At 42.7% G+C, this 21,171-nt stretch overlaps 2 protein-coding genes and 1 non-coding gene across 4 annotated transcripts; 2 read left to right on the top strand and 1 right to left on the bottom strand.

The window, feature by feature from the left end:
- Positions 1-6,349: 6,349 nt before the first annotated feature.
- rpn1 (ribophorin I) lies at positions 6,350-11,736 on the bottom strand. Of its 2 annotated transcripts, XM_023325644.1 has the most exons (11): positions 11,375-11,736; positions 10,300-10,364; positions 9,304-9,610; positions 9,002-9,211; positions 8,578-8,770; positions 8,379-8,478; positions 8,128-8,266; positions 7,753-7,872; positions 7,343-7,588; positions 7,040-7,261; positions 6,350-6,949 (listed from the first exon to the last, which is right to left on the bottom strand). In XM_023325644.1, the coding sequence occupies exons 1-10, from the start codon at positions 11,612-11,614 to the stop codon at positions 7,079-7,081; spliced, it is 1,803 nt and encodes a 600-aa protein (XP_023181412.1). In that variant the 5' UTR covers positions 11,615-11,736; the 3' UTR covers positions 6,350-6,949; positions 7,040-7,078. The 2 variants fall into 2 exon arrangements, with proteins under 2 accessions (XP_023181412.1, XP_005815939.1); XM_005815882.2 differs by having other exon boundaries at positions 6,350-7,261.
- A 216-nt stretch (positions 11,737-11,952) lies between these two features.
- On the top strand, positions 11,953-12,025 carry trnaf-gaa. Its single transcript has one exon. It is a non-coding gene; the product is annotated as a tRNA-Phe (tRNA).
- A 1,321-nt stretch (positions 12,026-13,346) lies between these two features.
- LOC102219790 (ras-related protein rab7-like) lies at positions 13,347-21,162 on the top strand. Its single transcript, XM_005815883.2, has 6 exons — positions 13,347-13,448; positions 17,401-17,463; positions 17,613-17,739; positions 17,817-18,035; positions 19,444-19,572; positions 19,669-21,162. The coding sequence occupies exons 2-6, from the start codon at positions 17,411-17,413 to the stop codon at positions 19,762-19,764; spliced, it is 624 nt and encodes a 207-aa protein (XP_005815940.1). The 5' UTR covers positions 13,347-13,448; positions 17,401-17,410; the 3' UTR covers positions 19,765-21,162.
- The last annotated feature ends 9 nt before the right edge of the window (positions 21,163-21,171 follow it).

Genomic DNA, 21,171 nt, shown 5'->3' with positions numbered 1-21,171 from the left:
ATACATGTCTGAAAAGTTTGCTGAGTGTATTATACATTGTTACAGCTGCCACCAACTTTGCGCGTCTAAATTCTGAAATGTTTGTTCAGTCTTCATCTCACATCAGCTCCAGCAAGGTCAAATTGGATGGAAATTATCTGTGAAATTTGAATTCAAAGTCTTGTCACAGATTTTGAATTGTTCTTAAGTCGGGACTTTCTGAGATGTTAACGTGCTTCTGAACGCTTCAAGTCGTTTGCATCTCCATCCTCGCTGCCACCATGTCAGACGGTGTTTTCAGGGCGTAGTGCTGCGTTAACATTCATCCACGCATACGTTTAAACGAAGACCAAAAACATTGGTCTCATCCGACAGGACGACCTTCTGCCAGATGTTTTCTGTGGCCCACTGCAAACAGGACTTCTGACTTCTTTGAACAGTAGCGTTCTCTTCCTGCCACTCTCCCATAGAGACCAGATTTCTGGAGTGCACAACCTTTAAAGATAGATCAGGAACCTTTTACTAAAGCGCAACTTCTGGGAATTTTTAGGATTTTTTCTTTTATACCAGAAGTGTCAAACTCCGGAGGGCCGGTGTCCTGCAACTTTTAGATGTGCCTCTGCTGCACCACCTGAATAGAATAATTAGGTCATTAGCAAGGCTCTGGAGAACTGATCTACACAAGAAGAAGGTAATTAAGCCATTTCATTCCTGTGTTCCAGTGTTTTGTACTTGTGGCACATCTAAAAACTGCAGAACAGTGGCCCTTCAGGACTGGAGTTTGAGACCCCTGCTTTATACCGTTTGACCTCTGTGCTTTTAGCTATGCTCAGAGATTATTAATAAAGCTGTCTCCCCCAGCCCCGTACAACTCCTCAATTTCACTGTTCTTCGTCTTTTTTGGCTCTAGTTGCCTTTATTGAAAACTGCTAAGCCAGGAAACTGGGTAAAGAGAGAGTGAAGACATGCGGCAAAGATCATCAGGCCAGGAATCGAACCTGCGACAGCCGTGTGGAGGACTAAAGCCTCCTCATGTGGGGTGTGCTTAACCCCTGCACCACCACAGCAACCCCCAATGTTTGTCATATGCACAGGGAGCTTGGTCTCTAAGTAGCGAAGCAGTTTAAAGGGTTCGTTTCCTCAGTAACGAGCCGGTCACCATATCATGCAGAGCGGGCTTGGACTGTGGGAATCACCTGCCGGGATAAATCCATTCTCCTGTCTCTTCTCTGGGCCTTTTCCGCTCGCAAAGAAACTTTCCAAAGAATCTGATCTGTTTCTTACTCATTTTGCTGCTTGTGGCTCAATGTTGGCACGCAAGAGGTAACCGAGAGAATCTGGTTAAAGTAGTTTCAAAATAAAAGCTCCTCCAGACTCAAATAATACATAATACGGAAATATTTTATTATTTCTTGTGCGGCCCGGTACCAATTGGTCCAGGGACCGGTACCGGTCCGCGGCCCTGGGGTTGGGGACCACTGTTTTGTATGTGAAATGTAGTATATATTGTTCATTTTATGGAGTAAGTAAGAGATCAGGATGGACACTCTAACCAGGTCCGACAGATGTAGTAACTCTGTTACCTTGCAGCAAAAAGGTCCAGGGTTTGAATCCCCATCTTTCTGCAGAGAGTTTGCATTGTCTGATTCTGTCTTACCACTCCGATTCACATTATCTGGTTCTATTCACAGTTTCAGGTCTTTCTGTTGCTGACCTGCTCTGCTTCTATTCCTTCCCAAACCTTCTCTGTTTGTTTTATTCTCCTGTGGAATGTAATTTTTTTTTTTCTCGTCTTCGTTTGCTTGTTTAACCGTCCAGACTGCCCACGTAAACATTGCCAATGGGAGATTTGAGGTTTTTCACCTTGATTTCTTCCTGCGCTGGAATAAATGTGAGTGGATATCTCCAATGAACTCTGTAACAAAGAAACTGGATGAAGAGGGAGGGATGGAGGGAGGGGAGGAGCGGCACCCAGCTGGAATGTTCCAGCTGGGATTCCCGGTGACTGGACAGGAAGTTTGAGGAGGCCTGACAGGAAGTGTGTTCTCATGGAGCGCCAGCTTCGGGTGGAGGGAGAAAGGGAGAGATGTTTCCTGTTCACCCCCACCTACCCACCCAGATATGTTCAGAAGCCTCTCTAAGCGTGACCCATCCCCCCCAAATCTTTAATCCATGCTTGTTTTACTTCACACCCAACAAGACCATGGCACTGCTCTGCATGCGGCAGGATTGCAAATGTATCTCATCAAGGAATGCTATCAGTGGACGGTGGTTAGCCAACAGAGTAAATCATGCACAGGGGGTAGGATTTTGTCACAGGATGCAGATGTCACCACATGAAGTGAAACTTCCTGCCCATCAAAGTAGTCAGTGCCTGTTTAATGGACTCACCATCTGCAGCCCGCAACAGAAAGTGGCTATAGCTTCATAGAAATACGCCCAGAAAGTCTAAGAAGGAGAGATGGTGGAGGGAAAGAGGAAAAGGAAAGAGAAGAGGGGAGTGGGGGTGTTGTAGGCAGAGATGTGATGGAGCGATATGTGGATTGCAGGAGGAAAAATCTCTTTGTCTCTCCTGAGCTGAGTGGACAATCAAAGTTTCCTATCAGCTCTGGAGTAGGGGAAATTGGCTGCCCTGGAAAGGAGAGGGCCACTCTCACAGCCAATGGGAAGTGCCCCTGTCACTCTAATCAGGTCCGATAGAGAAAGTAGGAAGCGAGCACGGGCATGTGTCTGTTTTAACACAGAGCAGCCTTGTTTCACTCCGTCTTCGCGTGATCCAAGATGATACAAAGTCTGGCGTGGCGTTAGAGACCTTCATCTGCGGCTTATCCTCCGTGCCGAGGGACCGTGTGCGAGCCACTCGGCGCATGTTTGGCAAAACGTGCTCTGAGAGGCATGACCGTCGATGCTTTGATGGGGCGCCATGTGGCAGAGATCAGTGGGCCTTAGTGGGAGCTGTGGACAGTTTCACACAAGGGCAGCTAGGGGAGAGGATTACTGTCTCATCAGTACAAATCCATACAGAGAGTGGTTGACATCAGTATGCACACTGACAGAGACAAGAGGCTTTGAGGGGAAAGTGCATGGCGCAATAAAATCCACACAGGAGGAATACGTCTGTAGACTTGGGTTTGGTTCATCCAAGCCTTACTTTTGACCCCCCACCCATTCATGTCCCTACCTACTCCGTGCCAGACAAGAATGTGTCTCTCTACACCCACAAACCCAATCCTCCGTTTGAAGTTCCATCTCCATCTCCGCGCTCACCGGGGCCATCCTTTCCCCTTCCTCTCTCCTGTCGGACCGTCTCGTCTGTCAGCCCCTGCTCCTCCCCTCCTCCTGCAGCTGCGCCGAGGGTCACAGATGCCTTCATTGTCCTCCTCTTCCTCACCCTCGCGCTTCTGCACCCGGCCGCATCACACCTGCCACCTGCACAAGGCTGCCGAGCCGCGGAGGCTTTCATCCACTCCTCACCCTCGCCCTTCAGAGCCTCTCATCCCCCTCGTCCCGGCACCCTGTCACTGAGGAATGGCCGGTTGCAGAAGGCCGCGGTGGGTTCGGGGCACACAGGGCCGCCGTTGTGATGGTGTGCACTTTGAGCGTAGCCAGAGGGTATCAGCGCAGGTGAGGAAGGTTTTTTTTTTGTGTGTGTGTGTTCAGATTGAACTCGTATTTCTTCTTTTTTTTTCATGACTTGCGTTCATGGCAGAGGTGTAGGATTGGGGGAATTGAATGAATTTATATTGTGAAGAATGCAGACCTGAGAGTGGGCGCATAATAACATGCTGACAGTCAGGGTGGTGGCTCTGTCTCAGTGATTTATGAGAGTGTGCTGTGAAGGGTCTTCTAAGCAGGATATTGTTCCCTGACTGGTGACTTCTGCCTCTCTCTTTGTGTGTGTCGGTGTGTGATTGTGTGTGTCTCCTATAGAGCAAGAAAGATTAAGAGGAAGAGCATCGCAGGTGAGCCCCCAATGTAATCAATCACCACCACGTCACTGGGCCCAGAAGTTGTACGGCTCACACTCACCTGATGTCTAGTTTAAACCCTGTCCATATTTCCTCTTTCATTTTGCATATTCATGATTTCTGGCAGATAAAAGGCAAAACATAGGCTGCGTCAACACCATGTTTCAGGAAAGGAAGATAATAATCAAGCCCGTGCCTGAGGGGGATCATGAGCAGCTCAACCACATGGCCCAAACCAGTCCCAAACACGCCCTGCACAAACCCCAGCATCCACCTCAGACTCGCACACACGCTCGGTTGGCCACATCAGGATACAGTGCTGCACACGAATTCCGGTTTAAACTGTATTCTGCTCAGTTTACAGCAACAGATAAACCGCAGTGCTTGTGCGACCGGTAATCATATCCTGGGCTAAGAACTGAAAGGACTGCAAGGCCTCCAGTCAGCCACAACATGACAGTGGCCTGTCAGGGATGCAGGGAGCCATGTGAGGTGGCTTCAACAAAGCAGCACAACCCCGAAATACCCTCTGACATTCAGCTGGGTCTCTTTATGGTGCAGGTACTTTTCATTGTCCGTTTTTATTAGCCCCCATTAACTCTGATGTCCATAAATAGGACGTAGTGAGTATTTGCCTTCATAAGTTACCCGACTGTCCACTCCCTTACTCTCAGTATAAATGCAGCTGTTCTGTAAAGCAGAGATTTGTCAGTGAACATTAGAGAACAAACAGCATCATGAAAACCAAGGAAGACATGTCAGGGAGAAAGTTGAGGGAATGTATCAAGCAGGGTTATGTTACAAAACAATATCCCCAGATTTAAACATCTTTTCCATCCGTCAGTTGTCTAGGGTCACAAGGAAGCTGGTACCTATCTCCTGCGGTCACTGGGTGAGAGGTTGGGTACACCCTAGACAAGTCGCCAGTCCATCACAGACTACACAGGACAAACAACTCATAGGACAGTTATGTTCGGGGCAAATAGAACCCAGGCTGATATCAAAGCCAGGACCTTCTTGTTATAAGAAGACAGTGCTACCAACTGTGCCACCATGCAGCTACTTTCTGTTGGTCTATTTTATAAAATCGCATTAGAACGAATTAAAGTTTGTGGTTGTAATGTGACAGCAGAGCTTTTAAGGCTATGCATACTTTTAGTACAAAAGATTAAAAAAAAACACTAATGTATAATTGCTTTCATCTGCCCCACAGTCCATCCAGGTATAACAAAAGCAGCTGGTTTAGAATAAAAATGTTGGAGTCCAGGATTCTGGCACATTTAAATGTACGCAATCATCCCTCTTAGAATTATGTTAAAAATAAAATCTCATTTACCAAAAGGAAAAACATACAACCCAACAAACATAAAACACCGTAGTTACCTGGTTAGTGGTTGGTTTGTTTCTAGCCATGTATCATGCTGCTCTAATACAGATTCTTGTAGTTATTTTATGTTTGTTTTAGATGTTTTGACTTTGGTGAATCTCAGTCCATTTTCATTTTGCATCTCATTTAACTGAAGTTTTTTTGTGTTTTCTTTTGGTTATTTCACAGTTGTCTTGGTTGATTTACATCAGACGGGTCAGTTTCTATTGTTTTTTTGCAGGGCTGTTTTAGTACTGTTGTGCATCATGGTGGCCTTGTTACTGTATAAACGGTCCCCTGACTCATGGGGCACCACTTCTACGTGTACAACCTTTCAGGAAGTTGGAGACATGGAATGTAAATGTGGAGAGTTGTCATTCTCACTCAGACCTGAACTTTTCTTAATAAACTGACCAATCCATCTTACAGACATTTGATTATGTCATGCTAGAGTAGAGAGCAGACGTGATCCAAGTAGCTTGTGAAAGTAGACGTCATCTTTGACTCAGAGAAAGCTCCACTCAAGTCCAAAGATACAAACAAAAATGCCATTGTGTGACCTTTCGCCACCACTAAGCGTCTGTGCTGACAGACATTGTCTGTGGTTTCTCACCGCCGTGTTTTGAGAATGATTATTGTACGGCGCACACAATGCGTGAGCGCCATCATTGTGAGAGAAGCCGGGCTGTTATTATGAAGCAGGAAATGACCTGTCGGGACCTCCGGTGACCTTGGAGGGAAAGCTTTGACCTTCAGCTGACCCTCTTTGCACTTGTCCTAACCCCAGTTTTCACCAAACTCTTTGGTGGGGTTGGAGTTAGAAAGTTGCAGGAACTTCATTCACCATGAGAGCCAGAAGCCGCCACAAAAATGTGGATTAATCTTGTTTGAAGATGTTAAAGAATAAAAATATGAAACTGACATTTCAAAGACGGTTTTTAGCTTTTCAGAAAGGCGGCTCTTTGCACCAGTATGCCCTCTTGTGGTGAATGAAGGGTACTGTGTTTCTAGAAAAAATTAAAAAAGCAGACAAAGATGAGTTTCTCCAAACTTTATTTCCAAATTTAACCGAGATCCATATCAATGCCCCCTTCACAAAATAAAAGCTTCCATGTCTCGTCTTCCGCACAATCTAATCTCCTTTAGTCTTTAATCTCAAAGAGTGGGAAAAAAAAGAAAAAAGTAAATCATACAAAATGTAGAAAATATGAGTCGGGAACATCCAAAACGAGCGCTGGCCTTGATGCAGATTCAGAGCTTCAAATTTTAAAACACCAGTCCGGGGGCAAAGACTGCAGCTGAGGTCAGCATAGAACAAAAAGCATCCTCTTCAACACTTACAATCTTTAGCTTCAGAGTACAGTATGTGAGTAAAGATGTGAGGCCATTTCAAAAACCTTAAACCATGCATGCTTCAGAGGGAAAGACCAGAACATGAAATCTGAGGCAAGTGGAACAGAGATTAAGGGCTAGCTCAAAAAAAAAGAAAAAAAGAAAAGAGGATCAGAAACAAACATCGTTATGTAGCTGCTCCGAACCCGAGCAAACAGTGAACCACAAGTTTATCACCAGGCACAGAGGTACATGTCCAGATAAACTCATCACTTCCATAAAACGAGATGTTGATAGTCCATGTCTGGATGCAATGATGGTAAAAAATAAAAAAAAATCAACAACAACAAAAAAACAAACGTAAAATATGTCACATTTCATGTCATTTTCATACCAATACTTGATGAAAGCAGCATCTTGGTGGGTGTGAAGCTTAGAGGGCGTCCAGCAGGCTGTCGATGCGGCTGATGAGCTCTTGTCTCCTGCCCGTCAGATTCTTCTCGCTCTCAATGTAAGTCTCCTTCTTGACCTTACCGCCCACCAGCCGCTCCGCCTCCGAACAGGAGCGGCACACCAGATCCTTCACCTGGCCGTCCAGCTTCTGAATCTCTCCAACCTGAAAAAAAAAAGAGCACAGTCTGGTGAGCGACGCGGTGGTTCAACGGTCTTCCCAATTCTCAACAGCCGACCCGCGCACCTTCTCGGCCAGGTCGGAGCCCTCCGTCTTGAGGCGGGCCTGCAGCGAGCTGATTTCGCTGGTCAGGGTGCGGTGGTCGGCCTCCAGGGTCTTGCGGCCGCTGTTGAGCGCGCCCGTGTCGCGGGACTGTTTGTAGCGGTTCACCACCTCGTCCATGTGGCGGTACAGACCCAGACGCCTGTTGACCAGAGTGAGCACCTGCTCCGTGATGGAGGCCACCTTCATCCGCACCTCGGCCGCTGGATCCTGAACAAACGACAGACACGGCTGGAATGATGCGGCTTTTATTCAGCTGTTAGGAGCGGCAAATGCCGTATGGCGATGCCTCGAATCTTCAGAACAGTAAAATGAACAAAGCAAACGAAGAAATTACACAAACATAACTCGTGATGACATTCGGTCTTTTATACCTTTGTGATGGCAAAGTCCAGCCGTACGTAGATGATCACAGTGAAGAAGAGTATGTAGAAGGCCCCGACCACCAACAGAGGCTCCTGCAGCATCAGGATCTTGTTGAAGGTATAATGAACCTGCAGATGATAAGAGGGAACGGCGAGTTAATCATGAATAATTACACGTTCAAAAGGGTAAGGTTAGGGTACAACCACTCACATCTTATTCTAGATTTGTTAGGGCGGCAAACACTACAGCTACTTTAACAGTCCTTTATTTCATGGTTGTTACATGCATCAAGTCAAGGTACAGCTAAAAATGGATGGTTTTCGTCTACAACAGAACCCCCCCGACCCCGCTAATCACTAATTCAACTGTGCCCATCATCTTACCACAAAGTCCTGAATATGCTGCTCCACCAGGTTGTTCTTAGTAGCTACCAACACCGGTCTGCCAAACGTGTCCAGGTACGTGTAGTGCAGCTGGTTTGGCATGCGGTCAATTTTGTAAGGTGTGTCCACGTGGATGTTTCTGATTTGTACAAAACAAAAAAACCCATTAACGTTGGCCAAAGTTTCATTTTCATCTTATCGACCTACCGGACAGATTTGACTCTGGGGAGGAGGGATAAATAAATACTTACTTTGCGCCTTCTGGCAGAACAATCTTCACAGTCATGTAATCGATGACCTGGTCATCATAAACATGGTCAACTAATCTCATTTTCAGTGCATACTGGTCGCCTAGAATGGAAAATGATGCAACCCCCCCCCCCCAAAAAAAAAAACAGTTAGCATCTCAGTTTTATGCAGAAAAAGTGACTAAGTATTTCCAGAACTCACCGAGGGTGTAGAGGTATTCGTAGCTGGGCAGATTGTAGCCGATGATGTAGTGAGTCTTCCAGCCTCCAAACAGGGGGAACCGCGGTCTGACCTCCACTTCCACAGAGTCATCCAAAACCTGCAGGTGGGAGGTGGAGATGTTGCCGATCTCATCCCGGTAGTAGACGTCTTGAGCCGAGGCAGGAAGGATGGTCTGCGGGGGAGAAAAGATGGGAGTCACCTTATGTCATCAACAAACCAGAGAAAATAAGAGAAACAGAGAATCAAATCAGATGGTTTTCAATCTAAAAAAGAATAAATAAAAATAAAAAAAATCACCAGATCAGCCCTACATTGTTTTGACTTTATGTCCAGTAGAAAGGCCTGAGCTTTTCAGGTGTTGATGTTTGAAGGATTTTCTTTTGTTGTATGTTGGTATTTATACCTTGAAGGACTTGACAGAGGAGATGCCGCTGTCCGACTGACGCTGGTAGTCGTAACGCGAGAAAGGGCCCTTCAAAATGGCTCCTGTGTGCCTCAGATCGATGGTTTCCTCAACGGCAATGTTCCCCCAGTGAGACACCTCAATGGTGCGCGTGATGCTGGTGATGGTGAGGAAGGGTGTGTTGTTTTCATAATGGATCTTCAACGCATCCTGACGGGTGGAAAAAACAAAAACCAAACCTAAGTCGCACGGCATTGCTGGCACCTTTATGGCGAGCTGACCAAATGTGGGCGGAGCCATACCTCGCTGAACGGAGCGACGTCGCGGAAAGGTCCGTACTCGATGATCTCGTCGGTCTTGCTGGGGTTGCCCAGCTTGGTGTAGCTCTCCGCCGTCTTCGAGGCCAGACGGACGCGGGTGGTCTGGCTGCGGGTGGGATACGGGGAGTACAGATAGTGGTTGCCCTGGAAAACCACCAGCTGACGCTCCGCCTGGGTGATCTGCGTGGGGAACGGCTTCAGGACGTGGCTAAACATCATCTCGGTCTTCACTTTCAGCTGAGCACCGGCGGCCAGAGTCGAGGGCAGCAGCACTTTGTAGAACTCCCCTCTGACACAAGACGGAAGAAGAAAAATTTGGATTAGTTATCAGACCGAAGCTTGCTTTCAGTCATCATGAATTTCAATCCTTTTTTTTTTTGTACTTTTAATGAAACATCTGATGTGGAAGTTTGAATTTACTCTGAATTTTCTCCAATCTGCATACAGGTAAAGTTATACACACAGGTTCAAATATATTGATGCAACCCCCACTGAGAAAATTTTAAAAACCAAGTTGCACCTCAAAACCGTGTATTTTGCAGCCATAAAACATTTGGAACCATATTAACCGCATCTTATGGACCAATTTGACCTTTTTCTAAAACAAAAAGCTCATTGAAATTTATCATTTCCTTCCATAATCCACAGATTTTCATTAAGCTTGAGGTTGGGGCCAGTGAACAACCGGAATGCCTTCTGGAGAAGAGCTTTATACTCAACATAAAAAAATGAAATAAAAAAAAAAACTGAGACATTTGGTCACAATGACAGTAGCAATGTTTACAGGAGTCAAGGTAAGGTGTTCATATTTAAAAACACAGTCAAGCATAGTGATAGGATCATCTTATTCTGTTTTTATTTGAAATATTTGAAATTGATAATCCAATCTTTTTGATAAGGATTGTAATCAATTGACTTGGTATTTTAATTACAACGGAAAACAATGGAGAACACTTGCAGTTCAGGAGATCAAATCACCTTTGTCCCTGGATTGATGTCTGCTGAAGTTCAAGTGTGCCATCCTCCTCTTCGTCGCCCTTCACCTGCAACAACAGTTAAGATATAAAACATGAGCGAACGTCAAGCTTGATGTCACGGTGTCCAGTCAGAAAACAGAGCCTTGCAAGTAGGCCTGTTGAAATAAACAATATATCAATGAATCGCACGATCAACTAAAACAAGCTTAATAAATTCCATATTGATGATTTACTGTTTTTCTCTTTCTGCCGAAACCTGGGTGGCAACGGTCTTCAGTCTGCTTCTGTGCGTTGGTCTCAACTGTTTGCAGAGACTTTATAATTAATTTTATTTGTTGTTTTGCTTATTTATTTTTGGATAATAAAATGTCTTAGAGCTCCCGTATTAAATATTCATTAGAATTTAAAATTCACTGATCTTTGAGAAATTGTTCTTGCATTATTATACCGTTACGATTATATTACTTGAAAATGGCCTCAAAACAACAGTATTATCGTTCACCGCAATAACTTCTGGCACAATTCATCGTCCAGCAAAATTAGTTATCGTGACAGTGATTCACGGGAAAAGGAGGCAGAGCCGTGAGGAGTCACACACGGAAGTGACCTGCCCAGCGCATACGTGTCATTCAGCCACTGACAGAGCGTGGAGCCCCGCGGAAGTTAGAGGCTATCTGCTAGCATTGTTAGCCTCTTCAGCGTCCATTGATTCTCTCGGGGTTTAGTTATTACACCACAGTCTGTGAACTGATGTAAATGTCATGCATTTATTAAAACACAACTGTTAACATTTGCAACCACTCGCTGTTTATGGTGAACTGACTTCCTAGCTTGCAGAATAACAACCAAACAGGGTCGTCTTTTTGCTTTGCTATTAAAAAAAAACCCACACAATTCCACGATATGAGCGCATACTAATGCAGTTGAAACCTAAAAATATAAAACAGTAGCGAGCTGCTTTTGTGGCGGTTTCTGATGCCAGTGATCTGCGCTTACAAAAGATCACAAGCTAACGCTAGCTGGCGGGTGACGTGATGCGGTGTCGGTACTGTTTCTTTAACAGACGCTGGACTCACCGAAGCTCCAATATACGCCATGTGAGGTGCCAGGTCTGCATCTACGGCCAGTATAAAGCTCTGGACGGAGGACTGCCCATGGTTGGACAGCACGATCTCCGCGGTGATCTTAGCCAGATGAGTGCTCAGGTCCACCGTCCTCTTCACATCCTCATTCACCAAACCGTCCGCTGAAACCTCCGAGCTCAAAGCGGCCACAAACAGCAAGCACGCTGCCACGAACGCCGACCTTCGTGTCATCGTTAATGGGGGAAATAAGAACTAAAATGCTGGAGCTGGAGTAGAAGGTTTGCAGTAGGAAACGGAGCGCAGCTGAAAAAAAGGCCGCCGCGCCGCTCTCTACATCAGAAAGGATGACGCTTCACTCAGTCGAACGTGATGGCGTCACTGCGCACTCAACAGCGTGCCGGGAGTAAGGAGTACATAAACCAGATAACGTTTCAGATAACCCTACTACATCGCCAGAGAGTGATATCATGCGTATTTTATAATATGAAAAAAAACATTCACAAACAGAATTCCACACAGACGTATTCTTCTTTTATGAAAACCGCTGTGTGTGGAGTCCTTCGACCCGCGCCGAAATAGCTCAGTTGGGAGAGCGTTAGACTGAAGATCTAAAGGTCCCTGGTTCGATCCCGGGTTTCGGCAGGGATAGTGGATCATATTTTTTCCCCATGAGAGTTCAGCAAACTTTCAGTTAAATCTAATAACATGTAGAACATATAGAATGCGCCCTATGGTCTACATAATGTCCAACACAACACTGCTTTTGCTTTCAACTTATTACTATGTTTATGACCTAGCCAATACTACAAGTTGCAATCTATAGCTGGAACTGTCACGGTTATTAAAGAAGTATCAGTTATTAACGTCAGAGTTAATAACAGTGATGTTATTAACTGTGTTAATAACTTGACGCCATAACTGTTATTAATTTTCACTGCCCAAACTGAGGGGCAGTGAAGATTTTTTTTTTTTTAACTTCATTTTTATTTATTTTTAACAACACATGTTCATAGTTACATTATTCTGTCTCTTACTGACATTTATCATCTGCATTATAACTTGGCAGCAGGAGATGAGACAGTAGGTGTTCTTAACAAATGTAATAATGATTACAAAACAACAGAACGGAATCAACAGACAGATAACAGCAAAATAAAATAAATACAAAACATACGATTAAATCCCCCCTGAGTTAAGGTGGTCCACACCATGGTATGTTAGACCGACCCAAGAGAACACACAAGTGCAAAAGGGTAATCCTGTAATTGTGTCACTGAAATAATAACGGTATGACAGAGCTCCACCTTATATTAACTGTTTTTTTGAAGCCTTGAGGAATATGTGATTTCTTCCATCAAATGAATGTCCCAAACTTTTTGTATCCATGTGTTATGGAGGTCCTGGCTTCAGCCATCTCAGTGAAGGTTATTTCTATTCTATTCTATTTTTGACACTAAACGCACCACCATTGTTTCTTTTAAATCTGTTTTTCTTGTCATTATGCTGGAAAGTATGGGTTTCAAAAAACCCACAATCAATCCCATAGATTGGTAGACATAAAAAAAAATTGCAAAAGATTTATGTGTCTCTTAGAAATATAAATAAAATAGTAGGTCTTCAAAAATGACACCAAGTTTTCTACATGAGATACTTTTTCAAAAATTATGATTATTTCCCAAAATGCTATGGAACATTTTCGGCTCTGAACAAGTTTTATTTAGGCTGTAAAGGGTTTTAGACGGTACCCTGGCCTATACAATTTACACCAATGTTCTAGATACATTAAAACATTTTTATATTCTTTTCTAATTTTTCTGCAAATTTTTAGAGATTTGTTTAACTTGCTAATAATTGATAGGTTTGTTTTCTTTATTTAAGGGAAATAAATCAGTCATTGAGTCTGGCCACGTGATTTGCTCGCAACATGCGCGTATTCTATTGGCTCTTGTGCAACAAGGCGTGACCAGCGCGTGACGTCAGACCTCACGAGCGCAGCTTGTTTTGGAGGAAGTGAAGAAGAGAGCTCCGTTCAGCTAGCAGCTAGCCGCTTAGCCTGACAGGAAAAGTGAGTGCCTAAATCGCCCGTCATATCTAGTCATTTTACTCCGACATTGACAGTATTGATTTTATCGTGCGGACTTAGTGGAGAGCCTAACTTTCGGACAGCTGTCGTCGCTCTAAACGTGTTGTTTTGTGTCATATTTTGTCGGTGCTGTTAGCCGTCCTGCGCGTTAAGCTAGGTCTTCCATCACAGGCGAAACAAAAAGTCCACCTTTGATTTCTGGAAAAAAAAAAAAAAAAAAAAAAATTAAAAATCGTCTTTTAATCTGACGGCTCGTCGCCCAGGTTGGTTTGTAGTGACTCAATCTGTTTATTACTGACAATATATCATTGCTGTAGTTTTCTAATTATCATAAATATTAACATTCCCCTCCTTTAGCCAGCGGTATGTTACCTAATTGTTTACTAGATGGTTTTTGTCGTGTTGTAAAACCGACCATGAAATAGTTTCAAGCAGATTTCTTTACATATGTGTAATAGAGCCGATTAGAAGCTGTTTATGGTGTTTCTTTTTCTGCTCATTTGCTTCCCTTACCGTGTAGCTTTGTCTGTTGTTTACAGTGGTAACTATCTGAAAGTGTGTTGCAAGTCTTACATTCCCGTGTTTATAACCTTTAGATACATGGTACAGTGGATCAGCATAAGAAAAACGCATTGAACCAAACAGGTCAGTTGTGAATGATGCCGGTTGTAACCCATTATGTTCCAGTCAACAGCGCTTGTTGTGCTAACGAAGCCTGCCAAGTCATGGTTCCTTCAGTCGTGTGTTTAAAGCCATGTGATCAGTTCCTGACACTGTGTCATGGGGTTCAGATTATGCGAGCTGCAAAGATAGCAGTGTGCTAGTTTTGCCTTCTGGCTGTGCGCGGGCAACTTTTAGTACATCAAAGTTTAGGACACTGGTTGTTGGGAATCCGTGACTCCTCTGGGCTCGTTATCTGACTGCGTCACCTGATAGCAGTGATAGCTTTAACCCCACTGTAATAATAGAGTAATGGAGTTTGGACTTTGAGAATTACAGCTTTATGGGGAGGTTATTATTGCGCAACAGGGTTAGACTGAAGTCAGAAGTCTTCTGTAATGTCTTCCTGAGGCTCTGCTACCAAAGCAGCCCCTCTGCCATGATTGGAGGCTTTTACTATAAAATTTAGGCGTATTGTAAGTTGGGGAGGTTATGGATTACATTTTAAAATGAAACATTAAACGCAGCTTTAATGGTTGCATTTGATTTACCGGACTTACTAAAACAAATCATCTTGCTCTAGGAGCTTTCTAATTTTAGTGATACAGATTTTTTTTTACATATTTTACTGTCTTGTTTGGCATGAGCCGCTGTGTTTGTCTAAGTGGATGTGATTACAGCTATGTTTGAACCTGTCAATGTCAGACAGTCAGAGATCAGAATAAGCAAGTTTTATCAAATAAATAAATAAACAGGAAAAAGAGAAATACATAATAATCCATAATAAGTATGGATTATCTTGTAATTTGTACTTTTTGTGGTTGATTCAAAACTACTATTATTTTTTATGGTTTATGTTAGGAGAAATATCTGAATCTGCAGGTGAAATCTCAAAGAAAACCATCTGATACATGAATCTTTGGCTGGGAAAGACCTGATCTCAGTGCATTTCTTATTACAATATATCAGTGTTATTACATTAAAATGCTGAAAAATTTCACTAAAAATTTGAGTTGCTTTGTGTTCCTGTTGTTTCACGTACTATTCATCATCAGGTTTTTTTTTTTTAGAAAGCTACAGGTATGAAATAGTTTGTGTCTTTGCTATTTGTCAAAAGTGTCCAACAGACAATCAGAATAACCATCAACATCGTATTGTAATTATTTATACCTTTTTTTTTATTACTAAAGGTTTCCAGTTATCATAACTGGAAAACAACAGTACTGCAATAAATGAGGATTTGTTGTACTTTTTAGAGATGTCAGTTTCTGTTTTTTATTTTTATTTATTTTTTGGTCTAACCTGCTGATTCAGAGTTTAGTTTTTTCTAAGGACTAAACACAGAAAGAAATGAGCTTTGAATTTTTTTGACAGAGTTCATTTTGATCACAACACAAAGTGGAAGAACAGTTTACTAAATGAATCCCATTAATGCACCTTGGTATCTGTTCTTAACTTTAATCTAACATTAAAGTCTCTTGCGGTTGTTTTTCCTGGAGTAGAGCTGAAGAGGCCTGAGACGGATACTTCATTGTTCAAGGACCAGAGTCTTGTAGAGCTACGCATTGTTTTAGGTTTCACTTTTAGTTTTTTTTTTCTTGCTTTTGGTGGGGAAACCTTTGCTCTCTGTGTCTGTATGAACCTTGATATATTATCATGGGTTGTTTCAGTGTTTCCAGTTAACGCTTTCTTTGTATTTCCAGTCCAGTCAGTTGCTCGGATATTTTTAGCATCATGTTAGTAATACGGCTAAAGTGTGTGTGTTTACTTACGTTTGTATTTCCAGACATTTTTTTAAAGAAGAGGTACAGTGTTTGGCCCAAATCCAAACGTTCAAGTTTGGGCAGCACAGTATATGACGATTGCGTAATATTACTGTTCAAAATCCGTATTTTCTGTATGTGACAAGTTATTTTTTTAAACGACCGGAAAATTTGAAGCCCGTCCGTCATTTGACAAGTTATAATTAACACCCCTGATTGGTGCACAAGGGCAGACATTATAGGCTTTAAGCAAAGAGTTCATCGCAGAGGCAACTAAAATCAATTAATAAAAAATCCTTTCTGAATATCATTTTATGGACGCTGAGCTAAATGAATCCTTCTGATCGGGAGCTGACAGCGTGTTGAAGAGTTATGGACCGGACGCTTTGGAGCGTCTGGTTCAGAAGACCAAACCTTTGGTAGAAATGGCGCGTTTAATTCAAGTCTCCATTACAGACCAGAGAAAACTAAAGAGAATGCAATGTTGGGTTAATCCATTTATATTCTAAACAGAGGAGCAGGCAGTTTATCTTGAGGAAATAAATAAAGATGCAGAAATTAATTAGACCGTAACATGAACAGTACGCTTTACAACCAATGCGGACGCGGCTCTGCCGCTGCGAAGAATTAAACTTAACTCACTCTGTGGTTTTAACAAATGGAGCAGGAAGACATGACCCTCCTACACCCAGAAGGAGAGCGGCGCTCAGAAGGGCAGCAGACGTAACATCTGTCCGTTTCGGGGAGGCGAAACCACGCTAAACAATCCTCGCACGCCCGGACCGCGCACAGGGAAAAAAAGGAAAAAAAAGATCAAACAGTTCAATTGATCGGTTTGGATCAGACAGATCCAACTGACTGATGAACTAGCGCACAGATTTCTCTGCAGATGCGACCAGGAGGAATTTGTGAGGCTGTGCGTTCAGACTCCAGCGGGTGAAGTGCTGGTAATTTAAGTGGAGTCATTTAATTTAATTTATTATAAGTTATTGGGGCCACAGTCAGTGGTCTTTGTCACTACGGAGAAAAAGTTACCATAGATGCGTTCATCTGCTGTATGTGTGGTGGGATCTGGATTCACGGTTCAACTAGGTGAATATTAACTAAACCACATGGCTAAACAGCCTAATGTTAATATGATTGTAATTTGACGGGTAAAAATAGTACATGACCAATTTCTTTTTTATGCTGTCGGTCAAAATGTCGGAGAACAAAAATGTCCAGCGCGACCTCTGTGGTACATACGTACGCACGCACGCCATCCTCCACTACAGTTAATGCTCACTTTTGGAGTAATGCAGCAGTCTACGGCTTGGTTTACTGAATTTAATGAAATGTTGAAAATCTTTGTTATTAACATCCAACTGTCTCTCAATCCATCACAAGATCAAGAATGAACTAACTTTGGAGATTTAAGACTGAAAAGTCAAAACTTTGTCAAGGAGAAGATGTAGGAACTCCAATTACTTCTCTTGTTTTTATTTTTCATCTAATTTTTTTTGTCTTCGCAGCTGTGAAATCATGACATCAAGGAAGAAAGTTCTACTCAAAGTCATCATCCTTGGAGACTCTGGGTAAGTAGTTGTTGCAGATTTACGTTGGTTCTTAAAACGTCTCTCCTAGCGACTGAAAAGCCTCTTCATGGTTTCAGCAACCCTGGCATTATGGTGACTTTTCTTTTCCTAATGTTTTCAATATGGGCTTCATATTTGTTTTGTTGTAGAGTTGGGAAGACCTCACTAATGAACCAGTATGTGAATAAGAAGTTCAGCAACCAGTACAAAGCCACGATTGGCGCCGATTTCCTGACGAAAGAAGTCATGGTGGATGACAGACTTGTCACAATGCAGGTATTGAAGCGACTTCTGACTCTTCATCTGTTTGGTGCATACAAGCTTTAAGAAACCGTAACTGTTCTCCCTTTCAGATTTGGGACACAGCAGGTCAGGAGAGGTTCCAGTCTTTGGGTGTAGCTTTCTACCGTGGAGCAGACTGCTGTGTGCTGGTGTTCGATGTGACCGCACCCAACACCTTCAAGACCCTAGACAGCTGGAGAGACGAGTTCTTGATCCAGGCCAGCCCACGAGACCCAGAGAATTTCCCTTTTGTGGTGCTGGGCAACAAGATTGACCTGGAGAACAGACAGGTTAAATGATGTTTTTACTATAGAAATATTTCTAGGCTACAATATTTGATTAAAATTAGTTACTTAAAAGTGCATTGGGGTATGTTGGAAAAGTCTGTACATGACAGGAGGAGCATCTCTCAAAGATTTGTAGCCTTTAATTGGCACAGAAAGATTTCCAAATCCAGCATGTTCCAAGATCGGACAGAGAAAGTTCTGCTGTAATGAGTTCAGGCTGCATTGTAGCTGCTGAAGTCTCTTCTGGGTCTGTTTGCTTTGTTACCAATTGTTCCAAACATTCCCTAGCCAGCTCCAGGCAAGTTTAGCAGGGTGGGGCATCGCATGAATCTACGTAGCAATAATAACATTACTCAAGTAAAAGAAAAAGATACAGTGAAGTAAAGCTACTCTTATAAGTACCTTTTTTTCAAAAAAGTTACTCAAGTGAATGTAACCAACATCGCTAGCCTGTAGGCTACTTCTTAGCAAGCTTAACGCGCTGTATTGGTATTAGCTAGTCATCTTTTAGCTAACATTACCTGTATCCAACAGCATTACTCAACTCAGGTCGGTATTAGTTTGGGGGGGAAAATTGTGCAAAGTTCTTTGAGTTTTACTGGTTTGCTGCCATGATTCTAAAACACACCTGAGTAGCTCTGCAAAGCAGCAGTAGCAGCTCTTCTTTGCTGCTGCACAGGTGTAAACCCAGCACGAGCGTCTTAGCGCTCATGTTGACGGAGAGGGTATTTATGAACCCTAAATGAACAAACATTTTTCTTTCAGTAGCCCTGTCCACAGTGAGGAGTATTGTACAGTACAGGACTCCTGTACAATACAGGGGCTACAGGAGTCCGCACATCCTTAAAAAGTCTTAAAGTCATGTATCTAAAATTAAGGACTTAAAATGTCTTGAAAACATTACAAAAAATAAGTTAACCTAATCACAGGTCTTAAATTTTGACTTGACATTTAAGACTTGACTATTAAAAACTGGTAGACAGTATTAACTATTTAACCTTGTACATTATATGTATATTTGTGTCATTTTTTTTGTCTAGCTGTACTTTTCGGTTAGCTTCTTTATTGCTCTCTGTGACTCGAGGTGGTTGAGGCTATCGGTAACTCATGGCTAATATGCCCTTGCTATCTAGCTATCTTTTTTGTGAGTATCAAGGGTAACATGCAACTCTATCGTCAGTTGGGTAGACAACATTTCTGTGAAGATATTTGTCTTAAATTCCATTCATAATGGTTTTAAAGTCTTAAATTTGAGTTGGTGAAACCTGCAGAAATCCTGATTGTAGCTCTTGTGGCCCGGTGTGGTGCGTTCACTGATCACATAAAGATCAGATTTTTGGCATTCCAATAGATCAATCACCAGCCTCATTTTTTTTTTTAGACAATAATACTGGCTCCTGTTGCGTTTCAGGTACCAACCAAACGGGCACAGATTTGGTGTCAGAGCAAGAACAACATCCCATATTTTGAAACCAGCGCCAAGGAGGCAATCAACGTGGAGCAGGCTTTCCAGACTATCGCACGCAACGCTCTTAAACAGGTATCAGGACCGTGACTGTCATTTTGAAGCATCAGCTTTTTGTTGCTGTTGAAGTTTAGTTAATGTTCGCTCCACTCGCTCTGGCTCTGATCTCAGGAAACCGAAGTGGAGTTGTACAACGAGTTCCCCGAGCCAATAAAGCTGGACAGGAACGAGCGAGCCAAGCCTTCAGCAGAGACCTGCAGCTGCTGAGGCCTCTGAGGATCATCAGGGGCTCGTCATCGCCTGCATCACCCTGTCTTGCCTTGTCTATTTATCCCCTGCCCCGTGGCCCCGCTGTGTTACGCCCTGACGTCCAACATACAAGCAGCGTCCCCGCTCATAAGAGTATATTACTACACACAAACATGCTGCACCCACCTCCTTATATAAATATATATATACAAAATACATTTTCTATAAAATAGTCTTTTAGTCCAAAGAACACTTTAAGGAAAAAAGTTAGGTGTTTATTTGTTTGAAGCTTGTTTCCTCCCCAGTCTTTGCCCCTCTTACTCGTCCTTGGTGGTTTGGGGCTGAATTTCCTTCCGTTTCACGTATTTCCTGCTTTCACTCCCAGTGTGCTCCCAACTGCTTGTATTTTGATACTTAAAGTGGGAAATCAAAGCATTACTTCTGTATGTATTTTGAGTTTCTGAGTTGGACAAATATTGTTTGTTTTTTTTAATAATCAAAATGTCTGTAATTGTGGTGGTTATTTTCTCTCAGTCCACCACTGCTGCACGAACAGAGGAAACACTGCTGCTCCGTATTTTCCCTAATACTTGTTACGGTGGCATGTACAGCCTGGACCGCATAAAAGAAATCTCCCTACTTCAGCAGGGCTTTTGTGTGAAACTAAACAAGTGAATTAGATGAAAATAATGGTGGCTGACTTTTAAAAAAATTTGCATATAATTGAGAATTAAAGGGGGCGGCAGGGGTCAATCTGACAAATATGTACAGTTATTTTCCATCACAACCATGCTGTCATACCCAGTAGCTTAAATTTATGGAGACGACTCATTTCGAGCCACACAATAAAGGTGATTGTAGCTTAGGTTGGGACTTTTGGTCTAAGCGCTGCTCCTCTGTTGGGAAAATGAAGGTTCATCTTGTAATCTTGTACCGTTCTCACACCATTTGACATGGGAACCAGCTGCATCAATACAGCATGTCAGATAAACCGGGAGGAGAGCTTTTTTTTTTTTTTTTTTTTCTGAAATAACTCCTATTATTAAATATGTTTCTTTTACAAGACTTTGTGTATAATTGCGAATTTCTCAATCATGATTTAGGGAAGGCAAAGAAAGCTGTTGTAAATCTCCATATCCGACTCTGCCAACTCGCCTGTGGTGGCAAACAGTTTAAGTGCTTCTCATCTTATTTTAACTGATTGGATCTTTAACTGTTGGTTTGTACTATACTGAGAGCTAGAAATACATCGTAGAGTCTAAAATAGCACACATACTGTAACTCTGACTCTTAAAAAGAAACATGGAAGTCTTTGGCATTCATCATTATTATAATATGGTAATGCACAACATCTACATTGTTTCAAAATGTCTTTGCGTTTCAAGTAATATGGATAATAAAAAATCTTGACTTAAGCGTAAAGAG

This window comes from Xiphophorus maculatus, chromosome 20 (genome assembly GCF_002775205.1).
Source record: "Xiphophorus maculatus strain JP 163 A chromosome 20, X_maculatus-5.0-male, whole genome shotgun sequence".
NCBI classification, from domain to species: domain Eukaryota; kingdom Metazoa; phylum Chordata; class Actinopteri; order Cyprinodontiformes; family Poeciliidae; genus Xiphophorus; species Xiphophorus maculatus.
This window is presented reverse-complemented; position numbering and strand designations above follow the sequence as displayed.